The 24,624-nt window shown below is 44.5% G+C and overlaps 2 protein-coding genes across 2 annotated transcripts in view; both read left to right on the forward strand.

Annotated features, from left to right (window-relative positions):
* Nucleotides 1-17,504, forward strand: part of LOC145337782 (zinc-binding protein A33-like) — a 47,230-nt gene extending 29,726 nt beyond the window's left edge. Inside the window, exon 6 of the mRNA XM_080182627.1 lies at nucleotides 16,096-17,504. Within this exon, the coding sequence (XP_080038753.1) occupies nucleotides 16,096-16,646 (551 nt within the window). The 3' untranslated portion in view covers nucleotides 16,647-17,504. The remainder of the gene's footprint in view (nucleotides 1-16,095) is intronic.
* LOC145337762 (nuclear factor 7, brain-like) lies at nucleotides 10,358-13,778 on the forward strand. The gene is made up of 4 exons (XM_080182608.1): nucleotides 10,358-10,765; nucleotides 10,855-10,950; nucleotides 11,044-11,277; nucleotides 13,644-13,778. Exons 1-4 carry the CDS (start codon nucleotides 10,358-10,360, stop codon nucleotides 13,776-13,778), a joined length of 873 nt encoding a protein of 290 aa, XP_080038734.1.
* Nucleotides 17,505-24,624: the final 7,120 nt, after the last annotated feature.

The raw sequence follows: 24,624 nt of genomic DNA on the forward strand, positions 1-24,624 counted from the left end.
TGTTCTAGAGAATTTCACAGGTTTCCCAAGCTCTGAGTGAAGATGTTTTTCCTCACTGCAGTCCTAAATGGCCTTTGCTACATCATGAGAAGGTGAACTCTTGTGGTTTACCCCCAGCCAGAGGAAATAACATCTCCACATCCAGCCTTTCCAACCCTGTCAGCATTTTATATGTTTCAGTAAGTTCCCTCTGAATTTTCTTACCGTGGTGCATACAAGACTAGTCACCAAAATCTCTTCTCATTCAACAATCGGGAATCAAATTGGCCAGCCTCTGCTGCACTTTCTACCTGTTAAGTATGGCCTTATACTGGTAAGGAGACAAAACCTGCACACCATTCTCCAGATGTGGTCACACCGAGGCCCTGTACAGCTGCAGCGAGATACCCTTGCTCCTTTAGTGAAACTCCTTGCCAATGAAGGCCAACATAGCATTTGCCATTGTAACTGCTCGGTGCATCCGCATGTTTCCTTTCAATGATTAGTGTGCAAGGGCACCCAGGTCCCTTTGTCAATCATTTCCCAATATTTCACTATTTAAATAATACTCTGCCGCTCTGTTTTTTTCTTACGAAAGTGGATAACTTTCCACTGATCCAGCTCATTGCAGATCTGCCATATATTTGACCACCCACCCTACTTGTCTCAATCACCCAGATGCCTCTTAACATCTTCTTCACCACTCACATCCCCACCAAGTTTCGGATTGTCAGCAAACTTGGAATATTTGCATTTGAAATGAAAATTGAAAATGCTGAATAAGCTCAGCAGGTCTGGCAGTATCTGTGGCGAGAAGCAGAGTTAAATTTCAGATTTAAACAATCCTGCCACACAAACTCTGCAGAAATATTGCATTTGGTTCCTTCATCCAAATTATTGATATAGATTGTGAATAGCTGGGCAAGATACTGCAGAAGATGGAAACCTGGAACAGACATGCTGGAAATACTGAGCCGGTCAGGCAGCATCTGTAAGGAGAAATAGAATTAATGTTTCAGGTTTCAGTGGGTGGCACGGTAGCACAGTGGTTAGCACTGCTGCTTCACAGCTCCAGGGACCTGGGTTTGATTCCCGGCTCGCGTCACTGTGTGGAGTTTGCACATTCTCCTTGTGTCTGCGTCGGTTTCCTCCCACAGTCCAAAGATGTGTGGGTTAGGTTGATTGGCTATGCTAAAATTGCCCGTTAGTGTCCTAAGATGATTAGGTTAGAGGGCAAAGCGGGTAAAATATGTAGGGACATGGGGGTAGGGCCTGGGTGGGATTGTGGTCGGTGCAGACTTGATGGGCCGAATGGACTTTTTCTGCACTGAAGGGTTCTATGATTCTAACACTAATGAAAGGTCATCTCGACCTTTTACTATATGAAAAAATGTGGGATTCTCTCTCCTTATAGCCTGTGGATACTGGGACGATTGAAGCTTCCCAGAATATCAAGGGATATTGGAGATAAGGTGGGTAAATGGCGTTGCAATAAATTAACCATGAAACGCGGAAAAGGGCTGAATGGATCACTGCTATCTTCCTCTGAACAGTTCAGTCAACCCGGTGAGATGTTAAACCAAAAGCAACGTCTGTCTCAAGTTTCAAATGCCAGGGTTAAGAGCAGCAGGGGAGTTTCCCCGGTGCCCTGATCAACATTCCTCCCTCAATCAGCACCACCAGGGAGGAATTATTTGCTCATTCACCTGCTTTCTCTCTCTCTCTCTTTGGGACCTAGTGTTTTTAAAGTGGCTTCTGCGTTTCCGAGTTAACGGCAGTTCCTACACTTGTGAGTAATTCATTGCGAGTGCAGTCAGTTTCTGGGATGGGTTGAGACTGTGAAGTCGCCTTTCATTGTTACAAAGCGCACCGCTGCCACCTGCTGACAGAATCTTGGTGCTGCAGGAAGTTTCTCTCTGTCGACGCTGCCGAGACCCCTCATTTTTTTGTAAGCTTCTGTTCATTCCGCACTCAACAGTCCCGATCTCTTCATCGGCTTTTTTTTAAAGTCTGTCAAATTCAGATTTTAATTTGATTCCTGGTTAGTTATAATTTGTCATTTAAGAAGAGAATTCAAATGTTATTGCACGCCTTGTGTGTCGAAGGTTTTCTTGATTTCACTTCTCGAAGCTCTCCCTCTCATCTTTATGCAGTAAGAAGTCTCACAACGCCAGGTTAAAGTCCAACAGGTTTATTTGGTGGCAAAAGCCACGAGCTTTCGGAGCGCTTGCTGCTCTTTCATCAGGTGACGAAAGACTTTAACCTGGTGTTGTGAGATTTGCTCCTGTGTTTACTCCAGTCCAACGCCGGCATCTCCACATCTCATCTTTATACCATGCACCCTCTTATCTGCTCCCTAGTCCTCGAAGGAGCAAAATAGTTTCTCTCCATCTACCCTGTTGTCAGTATAGGTATCCTAAATCGATGCAGAATGGAGCAATGAGGAATAGGAGTAGTGATTCAATCACAGACCCTTACGTCTGAACCAGAAAGTCCCTTTCGAGGATTTGGTAACTAGAGAAGGGGGTTTATGGATTGATATTCCTTCTTATACTTCCACCCTATTTTCCAAAGTGAAATAGCGTATGAAGATATGAAACATCGATTTGAAGATACTGAGGTGGAGAAACAATTTCTATCGATTTAATTATTAACAACGTGGAAAGAAAGAAATTGCCTTTAAACACGTGCATTTGTGACCAAATTTAGAATTGCAGGCTCAGATAAACAATAGTCTGACAGATGTTAAACCGTTTTGTTGACAAAAGCAATCTGGAGTAATTTGAAGAAGCTGAATTCTTTAATGTCTCACACAGACTCAGCTGTCTGGCAGAATCAGATCCCAACGCTCATGCACCACGATTGTATGTAGAACATGCGGCTCCCTATATCTTCTGGGATTCTGAACTCTCCTCCTGGTCGTCCCAAGGGCAGTCACTCGGCACTCGCCAACATTCACTGCCTGATGACATTTACAGACTTTGTAGAACAAGAGAAAAAACCGTGACCATCAAACTAAATTTGGAAGTACAATTCGAGAACAGTGATTCAATTTGTAAACTAAATGATTTAAAACCAAATCAAATGATGTGATAATTAATATACTAAATTTACAAAAACACGGTGGAGGACGGCATTGGATAATGAGTGTTTCTCACTAATCCGATTTTAGTAATTTAATGATATTGATTAAGAGACATTAACGTCCTTCCAAATTGTTCTATGTCAATGGCGGATTACGATACCCAAAATGCTCAGGATGAGTGAATACGATCTATCGCCATCAGAAAGCTGAAACGTTCGGGGTGGAGCAGCTCAGTGGGGTCGGAGTGCAGGCTCAGCAACAACGAGAGCGCCTCTCTGGGCCCAGTCTGAGCCGCAAGGCCCAACGAGTGCCCCGGGGGAGATCGGTAACCATAAAGCGATGGGGCAGCACCTTCCCCATCCGAGCCGCCGCCGCTTCCCGGATTCTCCTCCCCTTTTCATTGAGTCGGACTCACAACAAAGGAGCCGATCGGAACGGCCGGCCCATGGGAGCATGCGCACTATCATCTACAGGGTGAAGGGAACCTGTTGGATAGAGCGGTTTCTGGGGCGCGGAGCGTTGTGGGATTTAATATCGCCATTACTCAACAGATTTGGTATGGTTTATTGCAGCCTGACGGAAGGTCTGTTTCTCTCCACAGATGTTGCCTGAGGTGCTGAGTATTTGGGCGGCACAGTGGCACAGTACCCAGCACTGCTGCCTCAAAGCACCAGCGACCCGAGTTTGATTCCTTGCTTGGATCACTGCCTGTGCGGAGCTTGCATGTTCTCCCTGTGTCTGCGTGGGTTTCCTCCGGGTTCTCCGATTTCCTCCCACAGTCCAAAGGACGTGCTGGTCAGGTACATTTGGCCATGCTAAATTCCCACCCTGTGTACCCGAACAGACACCAGAGTGTGGCGACTGGGGGACTGGGATACAGTGACTTCATTACAGCGTTACTGTAAGTCTACTTGTGACAAAAAAAATAAATTAACGATTTCCAGGATTTTCTCTTTCATCTCAGATTTCCAGTACCCTCACCATTTATCCCTTGTAATATTGCCAATGTTGCTCACAGAACCGAGGTGAGAAACACAGCCAAAGTAAGTGCTGATTGTTACCAGACAAGAACGGTGAGCGCAGAATTGTCTTTTGTGTAAGTTGCATCAGTTTGAATCTGAGTGGAGATGGCAGGAAATCCGTTGATTTCAAAGTTGCGTGCTCGAAGCCCAGTGGAGCTCAATAAATTCCAGCATGGGATTGCTAAGAAATGTAGATTCTCGAGGAGTTTAGTTTGCTAAAACTATTTGATACGTGGAGTGCCATGTAGAAGCTTACTTTCCTTCTGCAGCAACTACCCAACCATGACCACTACTATCTCAAAGATAACAGCAACTGACACATGGGAGTACCACAATTGGAAGTTGTCCTTCATGTCACTCTCCATACTGACTTGGAAATATATTCCTCTTCCGTCAGTGCCACTGGGTCGAAATCCTCGGACGCACTCCTGAGCAGCACAGACGGTTTACCTACAGAAAATGGACTTCAGCGACTGAAGAAGACAGATCACTGTCACCTTCTCAGGATGGGCAACGTCTGCATGGATTTCCTCCCTGTGCAGTAAATATTGTCCTAGCCTAGCGACGCCACATCCAGTCTTAGTTGTTTTCTTGTCTGTATTCTGACTCTGCGCAGTCCTCCAGTCACTGAGTATGAAGTGAGAATTTTTTTAAAAAAGTAAATCACGCTCTGCTACGTGCAAATCGTTACTTTCTAAATTGTTCCCATCCAAACTGCTGTAAAAGGAGTTTCCAAAATACATCACTATCAATCCAATCCAATCCAGGGTGACACAGAGGCACAGTGATTCACACTGATGCCTCAAAGCGCCAAGGATGCGGTGCTTCAATGGCGGTGCTCCCATGTGTCAGTTGCTGTTACCTTCGACACGGTAGTGGTCATGTGTTGGGAAGTTGCTGCAGAGGGAAACTTGGCTCCGGAAGGTCTCAACAATCCCCATCCCACAGCTTTCCTCTCCCTTGCTGAACATGTCCTCTCTCTCAAAACAATTCTCCTTTAAGAGATCTCACTTCCTGCAACTAAAAGTAATGGCTTTAAATTATTATTTCACATTGAAATGTATCTACTCTGTATATTCTGAAATATTCCTTGAAAGATCTGCCACCACCTCTGGGGATCTATCTTTTATGCACATTTGCTATTTATCATTATCTAGCTCTGCTTCCATTACTACATGACTGCCCTTATTTATGGTTAAAACACGAAACTTTGGTGCACTCTTCTCTCCCTAAAACTGAATTTAAATTTCAAATGTGTCATGGTTGCTGCTATCTAGATCTACTTCATTATGAGTTCATCAATGAACATTTTCTCCCTGCACTATACCAGCACGAGTATAGCCTGCCCTCTGGTTGCTTCCACGATGTACTACTGTTCTATGAAATTATCCCACAATTATTATATGAACTTTTCAGCAATGCCAATTTTTCCCATCCACTGTTTTCAATCTCATTGGAGATTCAAAACATCCCTGATTTATTATAACACCGTTCTGACAAGCTCTCATTATCTCTTCTTTTATCGACTGACCTACTGAGTAGTACCAATTACGGGGCCGTACATCACTCCCACAAATGACTTTCACATTTATAATTTCTCACCACAATGAAAGTTATATTTACACCCTGAGTTGCAGACCTTAGGTCAACCCTCTCTAATGTGCATCATTTATTTAGCGAGCTACCTCTCCATCTTTTCTCAACTTCCTATCCTTCCCAAATATCACATTGCCTTTCCATTCGATATCATCCTGTCGCCATATCTTTGCAAGTATCAGATCATACTTATTCATTTATATTCGTGCTTTCAGCTCATCTGTTTGTCTTAAATGCGACGTACAGAGCCTTACGTTTTGCCATTTTATTATTTTTATAGCATCTAGTCGTATCTGCTGGTTTACTTTTAATTTGTAGTCTCTGCTCCTTCCTGTCACGGTCTATCAGTTCCGATATTAATACTTTTTCTGCCCTGTCTCCACTCTTTGGTATATCAGAACTTCCCAAATTCGATCCATTGCCCCTATATTTAGTTTAAAACTCTCTCTCTGCTTCCCTTATTATGCAGCTTGGTAAAACATCAGCCCCAGCACAATTCAGATGTGGGCAGTCCCAACGGAACAGATCCCACTTTTCCCAGTACTGCTGCCAGTGTCCCATGAATTGAAACTGACTTCTCCCACACCGGTCTTTGGGCTTTGCATTCATCTCCCCATTCTTATTTACTCTGTGCCTATCTGCGTATGGCTCACACAATAAAGCAGAAATTGTTACGTTTGAAGTTTGTGCCTTAATTTGATGCCCAGCTCCTCATGCTGACTAAGCAGAAAGCCTTTCCTCGTCCTGCCTATGTCATTGGTACCTCCATGGAGCACGACCACTGGATCTGCAAGTTTCTTTCCTGCCCCGAGCAGATGTCCGGTTCGCTGTTACTGGGCAGGAAACACATCCAACTGAATTGTGTCTCTTTGCTGCGGTGAAAAGTGTCCATTCACCTCGCTCTGCTGCTCTACTACATACTGATGTGCTCCCTTCACATTTGAATGGCACCTTGCTCCCCTGCCCAGAAGCCTATCCTCGGTCACGTTGGTTCCAATGAGCCCAACGCAAACTGGACGAGCAGCATGTCATCATCCGATTGAGCAGGTCGGCACTCAACATTGAATTCAATAATTTTGCACTATAACCGTTCTCCGCCATTGTGAATATTTTTAAACCTGTAACTATTTTTGTGCCAGGGTAAACCCTCCCCTCCTCTACCGGGCCATCCGTCACTCGTTCTTTAGCATTATTTTCTGTAAGGACACTGACTTCTGTTCTTCCATTAACATTTTCTGCTATATTACCTTAACACCGCTGTCAGCTCTTTGTGTTGTCCATCACACTGCCTCTGTCTCGCACTCTAAACAGATGTGCACTACAATCTCTCCGAGCTCCCACCTCTCATTGGCTGTCCATCTGCTCCAGCTGCCCCTCTCTCTCTTAAACAACATATAACCCATCACATTTCTCACCGACTCGAAAAGTTAACTCTCTTTCTCTCTGCACAGATGCTGCCAGACCTGCTTTCGCGGCACTTTCTGATTTCATTTCTGTAGACTTGTTCTGCGAATAAACATTCCAAGAACTGGGCGGTAAGCGACTCCCCCTTAGAGCTCCCTGTCAGCTGTGAATCAGCTCTGGGTCAAAAAGTGCTGGGATCGAATCTCACTCCAGATACCTGGGACATCACCAAGGTTTGTTATGAGATTCTGTTCTTACGATAATCCATATGTATTCCGACTTTGCAGTGATCACCCCGCGGTCAAAAACCTCATTGGTTTTCAGGCGCTGTGGGAGTCCCCGGGTTTGGGGACACGCACCATAAAAACACAGCACTTAACTTTGTAACAAATAAAACCGAAAATCACAGCTACAACTCATCTAAATATCTTTCTAGTATTTGTCATTTTCTTGACAAGTGCAGTACTCTCTGCTCCAGGAGGGGCTGTACATCCATTCATACAATTCCTTGCATGGATCTGGAACATTCACCGTGTTTCACCACAGGGTTTGTAATCGGCAGCGAGTTCAGACTGGAGAACAATGCGATGGGATCTCCATCCCGCCCATCCCCGTCTCCTCCCTCTCTCTCGCTCCACTGTCACCATTCTCCAGTGTCCAACTCACATAAGAACATAAGCAATAGGAGCAAGAGGAGGCCATCTGGCCCTTCGACCCTGCCCCGCCATTCAATAAGATCATGGCTGATCTGTCGTGGCTCAGTTCCACATTCCCGCCCTCTCCCCATAACCCTTAATCCCCTCGCTTATCAAAAACCCATCAACCCGCTTCTTAAAAATATTTAGCGAGATAGCCTCCACCACTTCAACGGGCAGAGAATTCCAGAGATTCACCACCCTTTGAGTGAAGAAGTTCTTCCTCAACTCCGTTCTAAACCGCCCCCCCCCCCTTTATTTTGAGGCTGTGCCCCCTAGTTCTACTGTCCTTTCTGAGCAAGAAGTCTCTCCACCTCTATCCTATCCATCCCATTCATCATCTTATACGTCTCAATGAGATCTCCCCTCATTCTTCTAAACTCTAACGAGTACAAGCCTAGTTTATTCAGCCTCTCCTCATAGCTCAACCCCCTCAACTCCGGCATCAGCCTAGTAAACCTCCTCTGCACTCCCTCCAAAGCCAAAATATCCTTGCGTAAGTACGGCGCCCAAAACTGCACACAGTACTCCAGCTGCAGCCTCACCAATGCCCTATACAGCTGCAGCGAGACCTCCCTACTTTTATATTCAATCCCCCTCGCTATGAAGGCCAGCATCCCATTCGCCTTCCTGACCACCTGCTGCACCTGCAAGCAGGGTTTCTGCGACTCATGCACAAGGACCCCGAGGTCCCTCTGCACTGTCGCCTGCTGCAGTTTTTCTCCACGTAAATAATAATCCTTCCTACCAAAGTGGACCACCTCGCACTCGCCAACATTAAATTCCATTTGCCAGTTCCTGGCCCATTCGCCCAGTCTATCTAGATCCTTCTGTAGACTCTCCACACCCTCCGCACAATTTGCCTTTCCACCAATCTTGGTGTCATCGGCAAATTTCGACACCATACACTCAGTTCCCTCCTCCAGATCATCTATTTAAATGGTAAATAGCTGACGCCCCAGCACCGACCCCTGAGGCACTCCACTAGTCACCATCCGCCAATCCGAATAGCACCCATTGACCCCCACTCTCTGCCTCCTATTTGACAACCAGTCCTCTATCCACGCTAACACCCTACCCCCAACTCCATGTCCCCTGACCTTCTGCAATAACCTCTTGTGAGGTACCTTCTCAAACGCCTTCTGAAAATCAAGAAAGACCACATCCACCGGCTCTCCTCTATCCACAGCCCGAGACACATCCTCATAGAACTCCAGTAAATTTGTCAGACACGACTTCCCCTTAACGAAACCGTGCTGCGTCTGCTCTATCAAGCAATTCCCCTCAAGATGCCTCGCTATTTCCTCCTTGATGACGGATTCTAACATCTTACCTACAACAGACGTTAAACTAACCGGCCTTTAATTCCCCGCCTTTTGCCTGGCACCCTTCTTAAACAACGGCGTAACATTAGCCGTTTTCCAATCTTCCGGCACTTCCCCGGAATCCAGCGACGTCTGGAAAATAACCACCAAGGCATCCACTATCACCTCCGCCATTTCTTTCAGAACCTTCGGATGCATTCCATCCGGTCCTGGGGACTTGTCCACAATCAGCCCCTCCAGTCTGTCGAGCACCGCCTCTCTAGTAACGGTAATGTCATTAAGATCCTCCAGTCCTATCACCTTTCCATCTCTAACACCCGGCAAATTATTCACGTCCTCCTCCGTGAAGACCGGAACAAAAAAGTCATTCAAGGCCTCAGCCATTTCCCCATCCCCGACCACTAAGTCCCCCTTCTCATCCTCTAAGGGTCCAACGTTCACCCTAGCCAGCCTCTTCCTTTTTATACACTTATAAAAACTCTTGCTATCCTTTTTTATATTAAGCGCTAGCCCAGCTTCATAGTTTCTCCTACCCTCCTTTATCAATTTCTTTGTCAATCTTTGTTGACATTTAAACCTCTCCCAATCCTCTTCTCGCCCACTACTCTTAGCTACTCGAAACGCCTCCGCTTTTAATTTAACACTTTCCTTCACCTCCTTCGTTATCCACGGCTTATTACCTCTCCTCCTACGGTCCTTTTTGACCTTCGGAATAAATTTCTGCTGAGCACCAAGAAAGATCTCCTTAAAAATCCTCCACTGCTCCTCAGCAGACCTACCTTCCAACGCGCTCCCCCAGTCCACATTCGCCAATTCCTCTCTCATCCTACCGTACTCCCCTCTGTTCAAACAAAGGACGCGTGTCCGGGAACCCACTTTGTCGTCCTCCATCTGCACCAGAAACTCCACCATACAATGATCACTCTCCCCAAGAGGATCCTTCACCGCAAGGTCCCTGATTCTACCCGCCTCATTACATAACACCAGATCCAAGACAGCTCGCTCCCTCGTCGGCTCACCCCCGAAAGAGTTCAATGATTCCCCTCCGGGCTCCAACCCTGTTTCTCCTTCACACTGAGCGAAGAGTTAACAACCCGCCTGACAGTCGAGAGGACAGAGATTAATTCATAATAATATTTCCCTGTGTATTACAGTGAACGTCATCCGGAAACCGCGGACCTGAAGGTGTTCAGGAATGCAGGCACATGCCACAGTTAAAGCAGGTTGAATTAGGAAGTGCTGAGAGTGAACATGGCTTCGAAGCAGCTGGTCAAGAGTTTGAGTGAGGAGACAACTTGCCCCATTTGTTTCGATATCTTCACTGATCCGGTAACACTGGATTGTGGCCATAACTTCTGCCGCTCCTGTATCACCCAGTGTTGGGAAAAGGATATAACCTCCTGTCCGGAATGTAGAGAGGAGTTTCCGGAAAGAAACCTCAGGGTAAATCGGGCCTTAGCGAATCTGGCCCAGCAAACTCGACAATTAAAGCTGAATCCGAAAGAGAAGGAAAGTAAATTTCACTGTGGGGAACATCGGGAAGAAATGAAGCTGTTTTGTGAAACTGACCAGAAATCGATCTGTTACACTTGCAGAGATTTGCAGGAACACAAATCTCACAACTTCATGGAGATTAAAGAGGCTGTTGAAAAATACAAGGTAAAAGGGAAAATATTTATAAACTGACGTTTTCATCGCATTTTCCTGCTCTGACACTTTCATTCTGCGATTTTCTCTCCCAATCCCAGGATCAGCTCAAATCTTCCTTAGATTTTCTCACAGAGAAGAAATTGGCAATTCTAGAAACAGAACAGAAACAGCAACGAAAGATTTCTGAAGTTAGGGTAAGGTCTCTCTGTGCTGATTTACTGGGATCTCGGTTAGTTTTGTTCCCTTTATCGCGGGACATTAATTATGTTTCACATTTCATTTGGTAGGAACAGTCGAGCAGTCTGCAGACCCACATCACATCCGAGTTCACTGAAATGCACCAGATTCTCACTGAGAAAGAGCAGCGATTACTCAGAGATCTCAGGGAAGAAGAGGAATGGATTCTAGAATCAATGGAGAGAAACCTTCGAGAGATTCAGGAGAATTTAAGTTCTATCGAGGAGAAACTCTCAAAGTTGCAGAAACAGATGGAGCAAAAAGACGAGCTGATATTTCTGAAGGTGAGGGAATATATTGTGGCTCAGTTCAGGGAAACTTCACACAGTCACGAAATAACTGACGATAACTGTGAAATTAATATAGAATTTATGGAAAAAATAGAAAGCGAGTGAAACAATTTTTGACAATTCTTATTCTCTGCACTTGTCACAGTTTTAATCCCTCGTCACTGCCAGCAAAATTTCAGGAATACCAGCAATTTCCCTGGAATGAGTTGTCCTGACCTGGACATTGGGTTCCGATTATTTCCTGGTGCCTTTAGTGCCATTTTCTACTGGAATTGACATTGTAATTCAGTTCCTCACAGCACCGGGGACCCGGGTTCGATTCCTGCCCTGGCTGAATGGGTGGACTTTGCAAGTTCTCCCCGTGTCTGCGTGTGTTTCCTCAAGGTGCTCTGGTTTCCTCCCATACTCCAAAGATATGCAGGTTAGGCTGATTGGCCGTAGTCAATTACACCTTCGTGTCCCAAGGTTAGGGGTTTAGTGGCGTCGGTACGTTTTGTTATGGAATAAACTTGTGTAAGAATTAATGTAGTCTCGATGGCCCGAATGACCTCCTTCTGCACTGTTCATTCTTTATGATTCCCTGATTCGATGTTGTGGGTTTGTCTAATACAGTGGGTGAGAGAGTCATTCGTCTTAACTGGGATCTAGAATCTTATATTATCAACTCTACAGCACATAGGGGGAAAAAATCCTTTTATCTAGTCTGTGCTGGCTCAGTGAAAGAGCTTTCCAATTAGGTCCACTCCCACATCTCTTTACTCTGATTGGAAACAAATGTTTCCTTAACAAACATATCAAAGTGCTTCTCAAAATTATCATTGAATCAGTCTCCTCCTTCATGTCAATCAGTTAGCACGTTGCAGATTATCACAACTCATTGGATAAAAGAAAATTTCCTGTCTTGCTGTCCAATTATCTGGAATATTTGTAAACCTACCCCTCCGCAACCCCCCACCCCCCACCTCCAATCTCTGTGTTACCGGCTTCTGCTTCAATTGTCGTACTTTGTTTATGTTGTCTTTCCACATTCTTCTTTGCAAAATGTATCACATTACACTTCCGTACTCAATCATATCTGCTCTGTGTCTGCTCATTTCTCCACCCTGTCTATCTCCTCCTGAAGTCTGGTACTATCAGCCTCAATGTTTGTGTTTATATATTTCAGGAGGAGGCTTGTCGAAAGAGAAGGTAGGATATTCTTTTTACTAAAACTTTAAAAAGGATTGGTGATGAACATTCAGAATTGTGTTGCAACGATTCGGACTTCTTTCCTTTTCTCAGTGCCTAAATTATATTCTTGATTTTCTACTCACAAAGTCACGCTGACTGTTCCGAATCAGTCCTTTCCTCTCTAAATGTCTGCAGGTCCTGTCTTTCTGCATACCTTCTAACGACGTACCCACCACAGACCTTAGGCTCTTCGGCCTGTAATTCCCACGCTTTTCCCTGCGGCCCTTCTTAAACAAGTGAGTGTGTCTGAAGCTTGGTGGATGGCCAATTTGCCATCCTCCAAATTTCAGAGTCACTCATTCAATCCCACACACACACACTCATTTACACACACACACACAAAATCCCACACACATTCACTCACTCCCACACACACACTCACTCACTCACTCTCTCTCTCTCTCACACACACACACACACACTCAATCCCACACACACTCACTCACTCATTCACACACACACACACACACACACATACACACACTCACTGTCAGATCCACACATGCACTCCCACACACACTCACTCCCACAATACTCACTCCCACACACGCTCCCCAACATCAACACGACTACATACACTCAGTCATCTCCACTAATGTTCATACACACACTCACTTACTCAATCCCACATGCTCCCTCATACATACACACTTGGTCAGATCCCACTTGTGATATTGTGGTCACTAATCTGTTATCAGACTATGAACCGTTCTCTTCACATGAGTGTTTCCATTCTGTGTTTTAGTATTTGCAACTTATGTTTTGCTCAGTTATAGGCACAAGATTAATCTTTCAGTTTGGGATACATTCTCTCCAACAGGAAGAGTGCTGGCTGTTGGGAATGTTGGAATAGCTTAAACACTGAAATCCTTACTAAAATATTGTAACGAAGATGAATTTTTTCACATCATTTCGTTACATTTACAGGATCAGTGATGAATTTCAGCAACTCTGTGTAACAGATGCCGACCTGTCTTTTGGAAAGTTCAGAGGTCCTTTACAGTACACAACGTGAAGGGACATGATCAACTCCATTAAACCCGGTAAAACACTGATTTTTCCTGATTATAAATCCAGATGTGAAGGGACTAAAGGGTTAAATGCTCACATTTCCGCTTGTTAATTCCTAGAATCTGTCCAATGTCATATTTTGCTTCCTGTGGGTTGCTCTGGGTCAGTGTCTGAAGCCATCATGTGTCAAATTAGTGAGGAGTAGTTCTGCTGACTTTTTAAGCATCCTTTATCAGGAAGACATCAAAACATGAGAGAACCTGAGCCAGCTGGAGCTAACCTGTAATGATGAATGAGGCACATTAGACAAGTGAAGGAGATGAAGAAACTGCGAGTCTAAAATAAATAAGGAGAAGTGTGATGATTTTATTGAGGAATTGAAGCATGATGGAGAAGATAAACATCTACGGGTTTAACACAGTCACAGCGTCAATAACAAACTAAGGATATCCTTAACCTTGCAATAGGAAAGGTGATGAGTCCCTTTAAATTGAGTGAGTTTGATTTTATGAGTGACTCCAGAGATCAAGCAATTTGTGAAAGCAATGCTCTCTCTTTGATCAGAGGTCCAATCAAACCCCGAGGTCGGGCTTCAGTTCCAATTTTGCTGGCCAGTTTTCCACGGGTTTGCAGTGAGGGGAAGTGCTTGGCAGTCCTTGAGGAAAGGGCAAAGTAGAGGAAAACCATCGACAACCCGGGGTGGGGTGTGGGTGGTGCCAGGATTATGGAATATGGTGGGTGGGATGACGAGACAGGAAGTAACATAGCGGCGAACAGCTTTGTGAGCAAATAACTCACCTTTTGGTCACATTGACATCATTGCAAAAGTAAAAAAGAGGAATTTTCTCTGTTTTAACGTAGGATATTAGAAATCAATTTGCGAATAGTAAAGGCCCTGAAACAGCATGATGATGTTGTTTTCGGTATAAATATTGAGCAGGAAACAGAGGGAGACTCCTTACATCATTTCCGATGGGAGTTTCCAGTGGTCCCTTTCAGACCAGTGATTAAACCATTGTATAGACTGTTCATCTGGGTGGGGCATCACCATTCAAAGGAAGATCTAGATTGTATTGAGTCTCCAGTTATAGCAAATGTCTCCAGTTTGGATAGAGAATGAGGCTTCTCCTTGTGTTTAGTGTAGGGACACTGGATAAGTATTTTGTTGCGGCCACGTAATTGTGGGTGTTTGATGACATTTGTGGGAAGCAGGTAGGGAGTACTGTGTGTGAATTTAGTCTCAGGGTTGCTCCGATTAAGGTTTAAATCGGGGACATCCTGCAACGTAAATCATTCCCAGCCATTTTACCTGGAGGGTATCAAAGTGAATGTGTAAGTGTAAACGTTGTTCATCTCGCTGGCGTATTTTGAAGAGATTACAGAGAGGGCCGATGAGGATAGTGCTGTAGATGTGGTGAACAGTAAATTGACTTCAAAAAAGCGTTTGGAGAAATAGTTTCGTCAGAAAAATTGTTGCTAATAGAACATAACGGACAATATACACAGGAATGAAGAAGTGGCTGAGCGTCAGGAGACAGCAGTTGTCAATAGATGTTTTTCAGGCTGCAGGAAGGTTTATAGTGGACTTCCTCAGAGGTCAGGATTATGTCCCTTGCTCTTCTTGAAATATATTAATGATCTATATCTTGGTCTACAGGGCACAATTTCAACATATCTGCATGTTGTGAAGCTTGGGAGTTTTGTGAACTGTGAGGTTAATCGTGGAAAACGTCAAAAGGGCATGAAAATAGTGGAATGGATGCACATGTAAAAGACGAAACTAAATGCAGAGAAATGTGATGTGATTCGTTTTGCTAGAAAGAACATAGAAAGACAACATAAAAAAAGATATAATTATGAAGAAGTTGAAGGAGCAGAGTGTTATGGGTGAACATGTGCATTGGTAATTACAGGTGACAGGACATGCCGAGACTGTGGTTCATAAAGCATACAGTATCCTAGACTTAGTGAAAATCTCCCGTGAAAAAAGCCTTATTGCATGATTGACATATAATGAACGTTGTAAATATTGACTGCAATTGTATATGTAATGGGTAACATTCATTATTGGAACAAACTGATTTTTTTGCACTTAATATACTGTCAGCTTTCAAGAGTAATCGAATATGCTCTTATAAATGTTAGGAAACAAATATTTTGTGAAAAGTGATACGATTTTGTTTGGCTGCTTCTTGACATCCACAGGGCAGTTTTTCTAATGTTGGCAGAATTCCCTCGTGAGGAGGAGTTTGCAGTATTAACTGGACAGGTTGTTTCGCTGGTGTTTCTGCTTCGGAGGTTCATGCTGAGTGATCCGTCCAGTTTTATTTTAATCACTCTTATTGTAGCGGTTTGACACAACGATATCTGGGCCATTTCTGATGGCAGGGAAAAGTCACCCACATTGTTCAGGGTCTGGCCTCACCGGCAGACTAGAGCAGATTTCAATAGAATGGAATATCCGGTGCGTCACAGAACAAATGTTAATCCACCTGTTCTGTGCCGCCGTCTATTTCCAATTTTACCCCCTCTCTCTAAATCACTGACTGTGTTATTTTAACTTTCCCCCAGCTCCAGCCTCTCTGACTCTGGATCCGAACACAGCGAATCCCCGGCTCATCCTGTCTGAGGACCGGACCAGTGCGAGACTCGGAGACAAACGGCAGCCACTCCCTGACACCCCGGAGAGGTTTGATCCCTTGGAATATATCCTGGGATCAGAAGCATTCACATCAGGGAGACATTACTGGGAGGTGGGGGTGGGGGAGAAGACAGAGTGGGAAGTCGGAGTGGCCCGAGAGTCTGTGGACAGGAAAAGAGTAATCCTCCTGAGCCCTGAGCCCGGGTTCTGGCTAATGGGGCTGATACCTGCAAGAGGCCATTTCGCCATCAACTCCCCGCATGAGATCCCCCTCACCCCAAGTGTGAATCCCCGGAAGATCGGGGTTTTCCTGGACTATGAGGGTGGACAGGTGTCATTTTACAATGCGGACAACATGTCCCATCTGCACACTTTCACCCACAGTTTCACTGAGAGAATCTTTCCCATCTTCAGTCCAGGATCAAACATCGGTGATTATAACCCAACACCGCTGACAATCTGCGGCATTAACGGTCTCTAACAGATCCATCCCATAATTTCACACCGTCTCTCTGCCTCCTGCCAGTATGGGTCTCAGTCACGTGTGGAGACAGAAGCCAGGTTAACATATTCTGGGTATAAACCCTGTATGAGAACTGGGAACTGAAAGATCAGCAAGGACCCCTGTAGGGCTGGGGGAAAGAAGGAAAGGAAGGGAAGAAACAAATAGAAGCTCATTGTCGAGAGGAACTTACTGGTTTGAATGAGCTGTGAACTGCAGGAACCCGGTGACCTTCCTGCTTGTAATGTTGTTCTAATGGCGGTAGGTGGCGATAGATCACCGTGTTTGAGATGAATCAGTGCAGTGATTCTCAAACTGGGGACTGGGGAATCTTTACAGGAATCAAGGAAACAATTCCTTTGGAGGATGAAAACCAAAAAGAGGAACATAAGGGGGAAGAGGAAATGAAAGTGAAAAATCGCAGACGTTCCAGTTCACATGTATTCGTAGGTTTTAAGGGACAGACAAAGAGATAAAGACGTAAAGGGACGCGTAAGAGAGTGGCGAAAAAAAAAACCATGTCCCGCTTTGTATAAATTCCCAGTTGTCAGTATTGTTCTCTGAGAACACCTGTCAGCATTTCCATCCCAAACTTCCCAAATTCCCTCCACTCTTCAGTGTGATTGACAATTTCGGCTGCCATGGTTTTCAGCCGTGAGTCTGACATTTTCTTTGAGTAGGAGAGGAGGGGAGGGGAGGGGAGGAGGGAGAGCAGCTGCTGCTGTGATATTCGGATGTCTTGACTTTGAGCTCAGGCAGTGAACAAGTGCCGTTATCATGCTGCCTGGCCTGCTGAATAATCCCATCATTTTCTGACTGTCAGTTTGACTGACTTCAAACATTGGGTATGTTTCAGTGATGTAACTTTCTTTCATGATTAATCAACAGTGGCAAACTGGACTGCGTTTGTAATGGTCTGTAAAAATGGTCTGCCCAGAATGTAATGTCTAATTCTGTACTCCAACAAAATTGAGGGGAAGGAAAGCTGGGTGTTTCTTGGAGGTTTTATTTCACATTAAAATAGGAGCCTGCTTTTCGTCTCTTTAAGCAATAAGGTTCCTGAAGCAACACATTCCAAGCCCACTCCCGCTACCACCCAGAAGGACAAGGGCAGCAAGGGAATACAACGCCACAACCTGGCAGTTCCCCTTCAAGTCACTCACCATCCTGACTTGGAGATATATCGTCACTTCTTCACTGTCGCTGGGTCAAAGTCCTGCAACACACTCCATAACAGGACTGTGGGTGTATCTCAGGGACCACAGCGGTTCGAAAAATGCAGCTCAACACCTTCTTCCCGAGGACTGGGAATAAATGTTGGCCTCGACAACGATGGCCACATTCCATAAATGAATGAAAAAAAACGAAAATGATGTGACACTGCTGTGAATACTGATTTGGCAGTCTATCTGTATTGAGCATGATGTGTGAACTGATTGGATTTGTATGACATTAACACACAATGTTTAACCAGTAGAAAAACAGTTCAGTTGCTGCACTGGAATGTTAGTGAGGTCACAGTTATCATTTATCTCTGGTTTGTCCGGTCTGTCTCACCACTGACCACATCAGTGAATTGGCCCTGAAATCTGTAATGATTTATTATTGAAGCACTCTATCTATGAAAGCCTTTGATATTGTGGCTGTTATTAAACATTATAATTTACACTGTGAATCCAGATACATTTCTGAAGAATCAAAGGTGACAGGAGGGAAAAAGCTTTTTATTGAGGGGCAGCGTTTCTAACTTGAAATGAACGGACTGAGAGGGCGGTGGAGGCAGAGACAGTCAGGGCTTTCAAAAGAGGATTGGATCTTTATCTGAAGAAGAATTTTGAGGACATTGAGGTAAAGGCAGGGGAGTAACATTGATCTTGCAGAGAGCTAGCACAGACGAATGGGACCGAATGTCCTAATTTTGTTCTTTAGCCATTCTCTAATTCAGCGATTTTCCGAATTTTGATTCAATGATGATTGATCTGTCCGTCAGCTCCATTTACTCACCTTGTCTCCAATTCACTACAGTTTACATCAATCCCATCCAGAATCCATAAGAAATACCAACAGCATCCTCCTGTTTCTCAGGAAAAAGGGGACCTGGAATTCTGTTCATCATCACACGCAGTAGGAAGGGTGCAGAGGAGATTCGACAGTTGTTGCCTGTGCTGGGGCATTTCAGCTCTGAAGGGAGGTTAGAGAGACTGTTTTTTTCCCCCTTGCAGCATAGAAGGCTGGGAGGTGCCGGGTAGGGAACTTGTCGAGGTGAACACAATTATGACAGTCATAGATAGGGCACATCGGACGAAACTCCTCCCTTAGTCGATGCATCAATAATCAGGGACATCCATTTAGCGTCAGGGCAGGAGATTTAGAGGGGATTTTAGGAAAAACCTTTGCACCCGGGGAATGGTGAGAACCTGGAATTCACGACATGAAATGGTTAAAGACGATGGAACCCGCAAAACATTTAAGAAGCATTTAGATGAACACTCGAATGCCATAGCATGCAAGGCTACGGGCCAAGTGCTGAAAAGTGGGATTGGAATAGATAGGTGCTTGATGGCAGACGCAGACACATTTGTCAAAGGTCCTCTTCCTGTGCTGTAAAATTCTATGACCATATGACTCGACCGTCTGCGTCTGATGCAATGAACTATGGACTAGGTGCTGGGAGATTGGATTAAAATGAGCGGCTAGTTTATTTTTTCTCTGTTTGTTTGGCCCGCACAGACAAGATGGGCTGAATGGCTTCTTTCTAACTCATATCTTTTGAATGGTTCTGTGCTATAATACTCCATAGCTGCCTTCAGTCCTTCAGTCATTTCATGATGATATGTGAAGTGAATAATATTGGCTGAAACCTAGTCTATGTGATGTTGTAGACCTCAGGGAGAGGCCAAGTTTGACGCTTCTGACTGAAGATTGTTGCAAATGCTTCATCTTGTCTTTTGCACTGATGTTCTGAGCTCTCCCATCATCGAGGACTGGGATATTTGTGGAGTCCTTTCACCCTTCTTTAATTGCATTAAACTCGATATAATTCTTGTTGTGGCTCTCTATAATTCTTACCCACATAAAATCTTGAAGTTCCAGTTCTGCCTCTACCGGATACTGGATATGCATGACTACAAATTATATCAGAACCAGATTTTATGATAGTTAAGAAAAATATGTTTTTATTATACAAACCCAAAATCTAACTATAGTCATAAAAGCTTTCCTTCTGTATAAAAATAATTTGAGTTAACATACTTTTAATAAGCACGAATATTAAAAAACGCGCATATGTATCTCTGAGCTTTAGGCTTATTTGGCTGCTACGGATCAGAAGAAATTGCAAATTTGCATCGACACAGATTTGATATGGACAGTGTGGTTCCTGAAAACAAAAACAAAGAACAAAACAAACCTTTTCACAGCAGCAATCGGGCCTGAGCGGCCGGAAGACGGCAGCTGGTCACATTAAGAATTCTCTTCTTCTCTGGCATTCAACAGAAGTGGATGTAATCACGGTTCACTTAAAATGTGGACGATTTAATCAATGCCTCAGGCGGACCCATGAAAGGACAACAAGGAAGCAACCGTGTGTAGTATCAGGACAGACCCAAGTACACTGTCAAAGGAAAGCAACGTAAGCTGTAGGAGACCACAGCAGTGCAATAGTCTGAACTCATCGGTACAGGTTTACAGCCCTACCAATCTTACAGCTAAATACTATTTCCCAATCTGTGTTCAAACAGAAAATTCTGCGAATACTCAGCAGCTCGGGCAGCATTTGTGGAGAGACAGAGAACCAGGGTAAAGGTTTTAGTGGATGGAATGCTCATTTCTAATGAAAGCTCACACATTCTCATCGTTGGATCCATTTCACAAATTTTTTTCTACACGCTACCCCGATGCCTTCACACGCTCGAAACTGAATTTGCCACAATACTCGAGTTGAGGCCGAAACAATGTTGTATAAGGGGTTCACTCTGAGGACCAGTCATATTGAACTCGAAACGTTAACTCTGCTTCTCTCCACAGATACTGCCGGACCCGCTGGGTTTGTTCAGCATGTTTTGTTTTCTCTTACTTCTAATTCAGTGATATCTAGATATCAACATAGAAACCAGAGTATGCCATTCAGCCAATTGAAAATGTTCAGCCATTCATTAACATTGCTGTTGATCTCTATCTTAACTCCATAGTCCATATCCTGCAAGAAATGCTCTGAAATCCATGTTTTTCTGTTTCACAATGAAATTCCAGCTCTGGTAAAGACTAATGATTCTGAGAGACTGTGTGAGGGGTGAGGGTGGAGAGTGTGTGAGGGGTGGGGGTGTAGTGTGTGTGACGGGTGGGGCTGGAGAGTGTGTGAGGTGTGGGGGTGAGGACTGCATTGCCGCTTGGGGGTGAAGAGTGTGTGAGGGGTGGGGACCAGGGAGTGTCTCGATGTTGGCGGGGGTGTGGTGGAGGAGGGTCTTCTGGTCGTAGGAAGAGGGTGTGGCGCGAATGAAGCGGCGCACTGAGCCACTTCAACTGTTAATCCTTTGGCCAGGCTCCGGTTAAAATGACTGCTGTATTTTCCTTCATAGCGGATGCTCCTGAGATTGTGATTAATTGCTTTCGGGTGCCGTCAGTTTCTGGGATGGGTTGATGTTACAAAGCGCACCGCTGCCATCTGCTGACAGAATCTCGCTGCTGCAGGAAAGAATTCCCCATTGAAAACGGCCCAAAAAGTGGGGACTGTCTTTGAATTTGACAGTCCAGTCCCACGCGTTGGGTCTGATGTCCTTTCTCCGTGTTGGGTCATTCTCGGATTCTTATGTACTCTTAGATGTTATTCTGATCAAATCCACATCGTGATAATTGATTTCATTCGATCCTATTCTTTGATTAAATGTCCCGAGGTCATCATTGGGAAAGAGCAGCGAAAGAATCCCACATTAATATCCACAACCATGTGGAAAATACATACGGATTAGGATTCGCTATTAAAGTGTAAGTTTTGGTGAATACTGCAATATTTAGCTGACTCTGACTTTGCACCACAAAAATCATAAGAACATAAGAACATAAGAAATAGGAGCAGGAGTAGGCCATCTGGCCCTTCGAGCCTGCCCCGCCATTCAATAAGATCATGGCTGATCTGTCGTGGCTCAGTTCCACTTTCCCGCCCTCTCCCCATAACCCTTAATCCCCTCTCTTATCAAAAACCCATCAACCCGCTTCTTAAAAATATTTAGCGAGGCAGCCTCCACCACTTCAACGGGCAGAGAATTCCAGAGATTCACCACCCTTTGAGTGAAGAAGTTCCTCCTCAACTCCGTTCTGAACCGCCCCCCCTTTATCTTGAGGCTGTGCCCCCTAGTCTTTTTTGAGCGGGAAGAGTCTTTCCACCTCTATCCTATCCATCCCATTCATCATCTTATACGTCTCAATGAGATCTCCCCTCATTCTTCTAAACTCTAACGAAAATCAATATGATTGACATTATTGTTCCTACGGAAGGGTCCAGTAATGTCCAGTAATGGTGGAGGACAAGTGATTGGTGAACTTACGAATTGAACAGGATCACTGGCAGTCTTGATATGGTGACAAGTCTCACAACACCAGGTTAAAGTCCAATATGTTTATTTGGTAGCACAAGACGCGAGCTTTCAGAGCGCTGCCCCTTTATCGGGTGAGTGGGAGTTCTGTTCACAAACAGGGCCTCTAAAGACCGAAACTCAATTTGCAAAATAATGGTTGGAATGCGAGTCTTTACAGGTAATCAAGTATTAAAGGTAGAGACAATGTGAGTCGAGAGAGGGTTAAGCGCAGGTTAAAGAGATGTGTATTGTCTCCAGACTGGACAGTTAGTGAGATGTTGCAAGCCCAGGCAAGATGGGATGTTACAGATCGTGTGACATGAACCCAAGTTCCTGGATGAGGCCGTCCTCGTGTGTCCTCTTGGGTTCATGTCACACTATCTGTAACCCCCACGACTTGCCTGGGCTTGCAAAATCGCACTAACTGTCCTGGCTGGAGACAATACACACCTCTTTAACCTGTGCTTAACCCCATCTCTACTCACATTGTCTGGACCTTTAAGATTTGATTACCTGTAAAGACTCGCATTCCAAACATTATCTTGTAAATTGAGTCTGTGTTTTTATATGCCCTGTTTGTGAACAGAACTCCCACTCACCTGATGAAGGGACAGTGCTCCGAAAGCTTGTGGCTTGTGCTACCAAATAAACCTTTTGGACTTTAACCTGGTGTAGTGAGACTTCTTACTGTGCTTTACCCCAGTCGAATGCCGGCATCTCCACAATCTCTATGTGGACATTTTGGATTGGGAAAATCAACTCCAATCTGCTACACTCCGAGTGTCGGTTCTTCTGATGAATTTTCAGCTGAAATTCACTCTGCAGAGCGAATTGTTTGACGCTCACCTCCGGGTATCTCCTTCGACAAGACAAAGGATAAAACGGAGAGGGGAGTTTAGTCAATGCATCGTTCACCCTGGAATATATATCTAAATTATGTCTTTGTATATTTTATTCTCATTTAATGAGTTCACTGTTAACTCATGTCTTACTTCTATTTGAGAATTTTGCAAGTATAAGAATAAAAAATACTGTCAGCAACTTTAAACAACTTTGCTGAGGCCACACTGGAGATTTATGTACAGTCTTGAAGACTTTATCTGAAGGAAACGGTCACTGCCTTTCAGACAGTGCCACCAAAGTTCTGTATGTGGATTTCTGGGGAGTGCTCGATGAGAAGGAATGAGTAGATTCTGTCGATATTACACAGAGTTTAGAAAAATCAGACGTGATCTCATTGAAATATAACATTCTTAAAGGACTGCAAAGGGATGACGCTGGGAGGAAGTTTCCCCTAGTTGTGGAGACTTGAACGAGAAGTCTCATCAGCAATTAAAGTAATGTTCCTGCAGTGGAAATCCAGAGGCTGAGATTAATGCTCTCGAGTCTTGAGTTCAAATCCCACAGCTGGAGAATTTAAATTAATTCATGAAATAAATCTGGAATAAAGAGCTAGTCTCAGTAATAACGACAATGAAAGAATGAGGTTGTTCCCAAGGAAGGAAATAAAGCGTCCTTACCAGGTCCAAGTCCAGAGAACTGTTGTTTACTCTGAAATGGCCCAGAACACCACTCGATTATACCAAACAGCGGTGGAAACGTCAAACAAGATTAAGTCAAAAGCAACTACTTGGCATTCACCGAGTCTTCAGATGTGGCAAAGGAACCTCGCACTGACATTTCGGGATTTGTGCCAAAATTGGGAGATCTTCTCCGCTGACTGGTCACTGGGGAGTTGTGAATGGTGCTAAACACTGTGTAATTATCATCTTCATTTCTGACCCTATGATGGATGGAAGTTCATTGATGAAGTAACTGAAGATGGTTGAGTTTAGGACAGAAAAAATGTAATCGTCCGATTGTGTCTGTGAACCTTCTCCACTTCTTGGGCCGTTTTCAAAGGGGAATTGTTTGCTGCCGTACCGAGATTCTGTCAGCAGGTGGCAGCGGTGCGCTTTCTAACAATAAAAGACTTGAGTTCACACAGAGTCTCAACCCATCCCAGAAACTTACTGCACCCGCAATGAATCACTCAGAGTAGCTACCCTACCCTTCACAGTAAATCCCACAGATTGTCCTCTGCTAACGGCACTCATAACAGCAGCAAGGTGGCACAGTGGTTAGCACTGCCGCCTCACAGCGCCAGGGACCCGAGTACAATTTTGGCCTCGTTCCACTGTCTTGTGTGAAGTTTGCACATTCTCCCCGTGTCTGCGTGGTTTTCAGGGGGACTAATAGGTTAAATACCAAGGGTTAAATTACCTCCTTCTGCACCGGAGGGATTCTATGATCCAATTCTATGATCATACTCCTGATTAATACAGAAAATAAAAATGACAGGGACACATTCACAATGCAGCTTTGTCAGTTTTGACAAAGGCTCA

Source organism: Carcharhinus amblyrhynchos, unplaced genomic scaffold (genome assembly GCF_965287045.1).
Source record: "Carcharhinus amblyrhynchos unplaced genomic scaffold, sCarAmb.v2.hapA scaffold_73, whole genome shotgun sequence".
NCBI classification, from domain to species: domain Eukaryota; kingdom Metazoa; phylum Chordata; class Chondrichthyes; order Carcharhiniformes; family Carcharhinidae; genus Carcharhinus; species Carcharhinus amblyrhynchos.